At 34.4% G+C, this 8,241-nt stretch overlaps 1 protein-coding gene across 3 annotated transcripts; it reads right to left on the reverse strand.

Annotated features, from left to right (window-relative positions):
* Positions 1 to 1,608: 1,608 nt before the first annotated feature.
* Positions 1,609 to 4,094, reverse strand: LOC110826131 (triphosphate tunnel metalloenzyme 3-like). 3 transcript variants are annotated; one of them, XM_022056732.2, is made up of 2 exons: positions 3,342 to 4,094; positions 1,609 to 1,865 (listed from the first exon to the last, which is right to left on the reverse strand). In XM_022056732.2, exons 1-2 carry the CDS (start codon positions 3,954 to 3,956, stop codon positions 1,854 to 1,856), a joined length of 627 nt encoding a protein of 208 aa, XP_021912424.2. In that variant the 5' UTR covers positions 3,957 to 4,094; the 3' UTR covers positions 1,609 to 1,853. The 3 variants fall into 3 exon arrangements, with proteins under 3 accessions (XP_021912424.2, XP_088064585.1, XP_021912423.2); XM_088208459.1 differs by lacking the exon at positions 1,609 to 1,865 and adding an exon at positions 1,873 to 2,239; XM_022056731.2 differs by lacking the exon at positions 1,609 to 1,865 and adding an exon at positions 1,874 to 2,150.
* Between the last annotated feature and the right edge of the window lie 4,147 nt (positions 4,095 to 8,241).

Raw genomic sequence — 8,241 nt, forward strand, 5'->3', positions numbered from 1 at the left:
TTATATTTAAAAACACAGACTTTAAAATATTAGGTTTGATAAATTTAACACCCAAGAGCATTCAATTGTTTGATGAACTTAATTAAAGTTAAACACAGACTTTAAAACAGACCCCAATCAGTTTTCAACAGGGTGTGCTAAATTTAACCCCTAAAATTAACTTCATTAATGGTTTGATGAAGGTATTATGCCTGCCTCCGGAATGATGCACTCCTTATTGATCTTCTTCTTCGAGCAAGCCAAGTAAAATTGGAATTTGTCTGCTAATCTACAGAGCGAAAAATCAGTTGGGTATTTATCAGCTAGACATTCAACAAAGATTTGATTCAGTTTTGAAGTTTTCTCTCAAAAGTCAATCATTCAACTTACCGCAGATATTCAACAAAGATCATATGTTTCTGAGTTATCTCCATTCTTGCTCCTGAAAATGTGTTAGTTTGATTACAGACAAGATTGATCCCAAATGTTATTAGTGCATTACCAAAATTGATTGCTAAGTTCAACATCTTGTTGTAGGTTTGCTTTTAGATGAGCTGCGTAGAACCAAAAGTCCTAATCAAGAAAACAAATATCCAAGCGAAACAGAGGACAATGATGACAAAGAAAATGCAGATGATCAAGATGATGACGATGATGATGATGATGATGATGACAAGGACGAAAACGATGAAGATTTCTCTGGTGAAGGGAAGGATCCAGACCCAGAGGATGAGGATCCAGAGGCCAACAGTGATGGAGGAAGTGATGATGATGAGGACGATGATGATAAAGAAGATGGTGATGACGACGAAGATGAAGAGGAAGAAGAAGACGAGGATCAGGAGGTTCCCCAGCCACCCTCTAAGAAGAGGAAGTGAAAATTAGTAGCTGGTTCTATAGCTTTTACGTTACTAAACTTCAGCTCATGATCTTTTGGTAGGAATGACTGTCTATCTTCATCGCCGCGTTAGAAAATCTTTCAGAAAATTTGAAATGTAATTTTTTGTATATTTTCGCGTATTTTATATTTATCTTTTAATGGACTGGACTTAACAATTATCAGTGAGATTTTTATTCCTGGTGAGAGGAAATACTGCTATTGTGACCCTTCTGGAGGGTAGTATTTAACTATTAGGGTTAGTGAACTGGTGGTATTATTAGGGAGCTTGGCCATGGTTCTTTTTAATAGATTTTTTCTGGGTATTTGCAGTGACCTTTTTTCTGATCTGCAGAATCACTTACTGTTACATATCAGTGAACTTCTTGTTCGTTCGGCTAGTAACAGAGGCAACTAGGAAGATGGAATTAAGGCAATTGGGAAGAAGGAATTGTTTCAGAAGCACATATATATATATATGGAGGAAGTTAAAGCTAAAAAACTCCCATGTTTTCACATGCAAATAAACTTGTCTATGTTTTCACCTTCGGGAAACAAAAGATTGAGATCATAAATCCTGAAATTTTTCAAGTGCTCGGTAGATCTGATTAATCGCTATAGGCTACATACAAATACAAATGACTTAACATTTCAACTCTGGTTCCGGTATGTCATTCACTAAGCTAGTGCTTTTTAGATGACAGTGTAACCACGGCTCAAATATATTATTGACAAAACAAAATTATACGAGATGATCATTAATCGAAATTTTATTGCAAACACACAAAGCAAGAAATTTGTTCCTGAACTTCAAGCGAGTACACAATGATAAGAATTTCGTATTTTATTGCATACTAGCATGCGAACAGAAAGGGCACCGTGAGAGTAGCTAAGACGAGGGACAGCAGAATAAAATCATCACTGGGTCGTGGCGGAATCTTAATGTCAAAACCTCGTTTCATTGCCAGCCCCAACAAATAACCCACCAACGCTCATATTAGCCGATGACCTACAAAAGCAAATGGAGCAGACCTGATTTACAGTGCTTTTAAGTTATTGAGCTACGTGTGCAAATATTATTTAGAGACAGACTGACACGAAACATGCAAGGTATATTTACTACCTCTTTTGGAAGAGACCAGAACTCCAGTAACGGGCTTCAGAAAAGTGAGGAAAAATAGCATTGAACTCATTTTACTTGTTTAAGATATAATTGACACACAGCAAAGAAGAATGTAAGCCATTCGGAAGTTCCTTGATTGGAACAAATCTTCAAAGGTTATAGAACAAAAATCTGCATTCCGTCCGATGAACAGGGAATGTATCATATCTATGAATCTCATCTAGTAGATCAACAGCATATTTTACCATAAAATAACCATCCTAGTCAAATGGATTAATCGAAAAAATTAGCAACTACAATAATTGCAGAGGAGAATTAAGTAAAAAACTGTAATGCACTAAACTAAGAGGAACAAACAAACGAAAAGAGAAATCATAGATCCATAGCAACTAGCATCAACAGAAAAAGCAGCACATTTAGTAACACAGACTTCTTTCTGTTCATCGTCTGTAGGAAAAGCAAATGAGGTGACTAATCAAGGTTTGCAACTCATAATACAGGCTTTCTTCAAATGACAAAAATCTCAACACTACAAGAGCAGAACCATTATTTCCTAAAGCTAAAAAGAAAGTCAGCAAATTAAATTTTTATGGCCTACTTGGTTCAGTTTCCATTCAATTCCTAGCTCAAAATTTCCTGTTAGACTTGCTAAGTATAACGATAACATAAATCTTAATCGCCAACCCCCCACACTGAATTATGGGATCTCGGTTCCAACTTCTTAAACATTAAAAAATCGTGTTTTAAATTATACATTTCAAGACTAAGAGAAACAGGATTAGATAGGAACTGAATGGGAAATGAAAAAAATGGGAACTCGGTTCCTTCTCCAAGGCTAAAAAAGCAAGGGAAATTTTTTCTTTTCTCCATAAGATCCAAAAGGAGTAAAACAAGGACTGGTTAAATATGTTGATAAAATAAGTAAATGAAAATCTTCTTAGAGGGCTAGAAAACTTCAATCACAGATCAAAATTTTGAATTCCATTTTCTTTTTCAAAGGAGAATGCATTTACAAAATGATCACTCGTCCTATTAATTGTTACTTAGTTAATCTAATTCAATGATTAAGACAAGAAGACTTGCACAAACAGAAAAAATAACCAAGCACCCATCAAAATTCAACAACTTCATCAAACAGAAAACAGCATGTAAGAAATTTAGAACCATACAAGCACCAAACTGACACCCGAAACAAAGATTACCCAGAAAGCAAAACACAAATCCACACTGAACAAAGTCAAGTATTTATCCATTCTACACGAACATGAATTTTTTGAAGTCGCCATCCCTCCAAAACCAAAGGAATAAAAGATACGAAAAGCAAGGAAGAATTTAACAGGCAAGGAGAAAAGGATAACCGACCTGCTGAGGCAGCTTTCCGGATCGGAAAACAGCAAACTTGGTCATCTCAGAATCAGAAAATCCAATCTCATTCTCTCTCAAAAACTCCTCGATCATTTTCTTGACCCTTTCAGGATCCTCGCTCTCGCACTCAATCTCGTAACAACTACCAAATGCATACCTCGTCTCGTCGACCTCCAGTTTGACCCCATTCCATTCGTAGACTTCCCTCAAGTTCTCAAACCCGCCCAAGCAAGCGAGCCCCACTTCAGCCCCAACCCCGAACTCCTCCCTAACTCTCTTCAAGACCCTCGATTCGATGGATAGCAACTTTGAAGGATCATCAACGCATTCTCTGGCGACGGAAAAATCGAGATCCTCCTCGTCCTCTTCAACGCGGCTGATTCCATTGACAAGGGTGGGCTTCGATTTGAGGGAGACGATGCAGCGAGAAACGGCGTCGTTCTCGAGGAAGCGGAGGCGGAGTACGGCGCGACGAGAGGAGAGGTCACTCTGTGAAGTATCGAAGAAGAAATTCCGCTGGTGAAGGGTTTTAACGTGAAAGGAGGAGAGAAGAGTCGTGAGATGGCGGTGGGCAGCGGCGTCCGGGAGGCGTAGCTTGACTTCGACTTCCATTACTAAGGATAAATGAAGAAGCGGGTTCGGATCTGGAGGATGAGGGTTTAAGGGGAGAGGCCGATGCGATGCGATTTGGAGGTGGGATTATGGTGGGGAGGATCGAGGAGGTGAAGAAGGGAGGAGGAGGCGGTGGAAGAGGATGCAGGGGTAGCAGCGGCAGAATTGGTAGGTGGGGGCTTGCGGGCTTCTTCGAGTTCTTCTTTGTCTTCGATTTTCAGTTGGATTTTGGTTGGTTTTCTCCTCAGCATTTCTATAGAGTTCAGAGAAAGAAGAAAACGTTGTTTGGCATGTGAGAAAAGCTTGAAAAATCTCCGCTTTATTTTATTTCTTCTCCATTTGCCTTTTAAATGGCTACAGTCTTACACTCAGCTCAGCTTCAATTTAGCGAAGCACGGCGGCGCTTTAAGACCGCGTTTGGTTGAAGCAGAACACACAATGTACGGGTTCAAATTTATTGCAAAATCGATCGGGCCTGGTCCTGGGCCTATACATATATACATGTATATACACTTCTATACATATATGGCATGTGAGAAAAGCTTGAAAAATCTCTGCTTTATTTTATTTCTTCACCATTTGCCTTTTAAATGGCTACAGTCTTACACTCAGCTCAGCTTCAATTTAGCGAAGCACGGCGGCGCTTTAAGACCGCGTTTGGTTGAAGCAGAACACACAATGTACGGGTTCAAATTTATTGCAAAATCGATCGGGCCTGGTCCTGGGCCTATACATATATACATGTATATACACTTCTATACATATATATACGTGTAAGAACACATACTTTAAGATAGAACAAAAAGACCCAAGTCAGTTTTTCAACAGGGTGAGTTAAATTTAACCCCTAAAATTTATAGCCTTATAAAGTACCATTAACACCACCATTAACTTAATTAACGGTTTAATAACGCTAATCCATTTAATTAATCTAATTAGTCACCCCCCCCAATTTCTCCAACGGGTATATAAATTGTCACTTTTAACTTGAGCCAAATTTACCCGCAGTATATTTATCAAAGCAAGCAAATTTACCCGCGGTAAAAAAAGTCAACCATGCCACGTAAAGGTCAACTCCTCGTCCCCATTCTGCTCCTCCTTGCGGCCGCATGTTGCGGCGGCAGCCCGTCGGAGCCGCTGCCGCGAACGCTTGACGAACCGAAGAGATTTCCATGGCCGCGCTCGCCAATTCCCGAGCCCAGAAAGTACGTAAAGTGCTTCGAACGTATTTCGACGATTCGCGGCTGCCTTCATTCCGTTCTGAATTTCCCATACCTCGGCGTTCCTAAACCTACCTGCTGCAACGAATTGCAGAATATCAGTGTTGAGTGCTGGAGAGTGGTTTTCCCTACGGATCCCATAAAACCAAGCTTGATGAAGGTGTTGTGTCAAAGGAATCATGGACCTTCACCTTCACCTTCACCTTCACCTTCACCTTCACCTTCACCATCTCCTTATCAATCTTCTTCTTCAAAAAGAAATTTGAAATTTTCAATTAATTTCTAGTGATGTATCAGTGAGAAATTTGTTGGGTATTTATCAGTAAGAATTAAATAAAAATTTTACGCTATTTACGCGCAATTTATACGCACGCGTGTAAAGTGCATAAAATTTTAAAATAAACTAGAAGTGAATTTAAAATATATTTATATTAAATAATTAATATCGAAACGTACTTAACACGATGCGAGTGTCAACGTATGTAAAAAAATTTATAAGTCAATCAAAGTATCAAATAAAATTTATTAAATTTTTCATTGTACGAAAAAAATGACTCGAAATAATCGATCCATTCTATCAAAAACTCTTTTGTATATCAAAAATTGGTAAGCCGGTATTAGGTTTACTTGTTTACCTTCTCCTCTGATAATTTTTGGATGCCCAAATTTCATCTCTCGCTGATCTGATTATCACGTAGTTGATAAAATTCGCAACATATGTAATTTGTAAATCTAACGTTAGGCCTACCGAAATCGCACATTCAAACCCGTAAAACAAAAGAGAAACAATTGCTTTAAGTATCAATTCTAATTAAAATTTGCTCGAATCTTCTCTAGATATCTTTTAAATCGAAAAACATAGATCCGTAGGAAATAACTACATATATAACTAGTACCTGCCCAACGAACCTTGCAATCTTATATATTGTTAGCAAAATCAAATAAATTCATTTCTAAAAATATATTACTACGGTACTTACAGTAATTTTTTAATATTCCATAATAACTAAGTAATTCTATACGGTAATTAATTCAATTTACACGGTAAAAAAAAAGTATTAGTAAAGACATATTTAAAGATTAAATTTTTTATAAAAAATTAAATTCAAATACACCAACAACTGGTTCTATCATTTGTTTCTCTTCGTATATCTTTATGTGTCGAATAACTGTTAAAAGAAAATTGTAAAAAAAATGTAGATTAGAATTTTCGTCTCAGATAATTAGCTTCGGTAAAGTTATGTAATATATATATATTTTTTTGTTCCTTTTATATTTACTATAAATTAAACATATAGAGTTAATATACAAACATACAATTTTGTTATTAAAAAATTATTCTTGCTTGAGTAAATATAAAATCAAAACTAAACTATATGAAACCAAACAATAGGAAAGTCAAAATTAAGGTCAAAATCCCACAATAATGAGAGTAATCAAACATGAAATTAAGAATTAGAAAGAGATTGATTATGCAAATTAAATACATATGAACCCATTAATTAATTTGGATTCCCAAAAAGAACCCATTAATTAATTTTGAATTGTGAAGAAATGTCCCAATTTTGTCATACCCAATGGTCCCTTTAGGGTTTGTTTTTGAAATAGACAGGCCATAATTAAGACTTGCCATGAATGCTACCCACATATCCATTTTTTTATAATAAATTCAACTCAAAAATCAAATAAAAAATACATACATATTTAATTGTTTATATACTCGTATTTTATACATATTTTAAAAAATTAACAATTATCTGTAAATAATACTTTATTTGACGCGAATTCGTAACTTATCTTATTAATATATTGATAAATCCATAATAATTAAATTAAATAAAATTTTAACGAATTTACTATACTTCTAAAAAAAAAACAAATACTTCGTAACGATTAAATTTTTTATATTCAAATAACTATACCCATTTCTTTATAATAAATTGAACTCACCCTTTGAAAATCAAATAAAAAATACATACATGTTTAGTTGTTTATATACTCGTATTTTATACGTGTTTTAAAAACTTAACGATTATCTGTAGATAATACTTTATTTAATATGAATTCGTGACTTATCTCATTAATATATTAATAAAGTCATAATAATTAAATTAAATAAAATTTTAACGATTCACTATACTTCTGAAAAAAAAAAACGAATACTTCATAACGATTGAATTCTCTATATTCAAATAACTATACCCATTTATTTATAAATAAATTGAACTCACTCTTTGAAAATCAAATAAAAAGTACATGTTTACTTGTTTATATATTCGTATTTTATACGTATTTTAAAAGTTAACGATTATCTATAAATAATACTTCATTTGACGTGAATTCGTGACTTATCTCATTAATATATTGATGAAATTATAATAATTAAATTAAATAAAATTTTAACGAATTTACCATACTTTTGAAAGAGACGAATACTTCGTAACGATTGAATTCTATAGATTCAAATAACTATAATTATTACCGTTAATTTAAATTCCAATTTCGAATGAAATGCATGGATACAAGTGGATGAATTAAATATACAAACACAATTGTATTTATATGTAGATTTTTAGAATGTTATAAATAAAATTTTTTGTACCCACAATAACACTCACATTAGTTCATTCATGTAGAGAATGAATGACCCATATATTTATTGAGGGATGAGGGACTTAAATATTGTTATTATAAATAAATGTTAACATATACATATATATATATGTATGTGTGTGTGTGTATGTATAGCTAAATTTTATCCAAAAAAAGATGTGAAATGTAAGGAAAGGTCCAACCACTTGCCTTGAATTCAAAGCCTTAGGAAAGTGGTGAAGTGGGTGAGAGCATAAAAAGAGTAAATAGATTTCCATATATAAGAGAGGTATTAGGTTGGATTGATGTATTTAACTAAACTCCACCTACACAACATTTCCATCAATGTGGATTAGGTTTTTTTGTTTTTTTCCCCCCTCGAAATATCAATCAATCACAAATATACGATCTCGTAAAAATATTTACAACCCACAAATTTTTTTTTTTTTTTACGACCGTAATCGTTGAAAATA

This window comes from Carica papaya, chromosome 7 (genome assembly GCF_054855325.1).
Source record: "Carica papaya isolate Zhongbai chromosome 7, ASM5485532v1, whole genome shotgun sequence".
NCBI lineage: Eukaryota > Viridiplantae > Streptophyta > Magnoliopsida > Brassicales > Caricaceae > Carica > Carica papaya.

Excerpts from the sequence above, each read along its gene's own strand:
- LOC110826131 (XM_088208459.1), bottom strand. The coding sequence starts at position 3,956 with ATGGAAGTCGAAGTCAAGCTACGCCTCCCGGACGCCGCTGCCCACCGC. Across the intron at positions 2,240-3,341 it reads CCGGAAAGCTGCCTCAGCAG|GATGGTTATTTTATGGTAAA; the intron begins GTCGGTTATCCT and ends CCATTTGACTAG.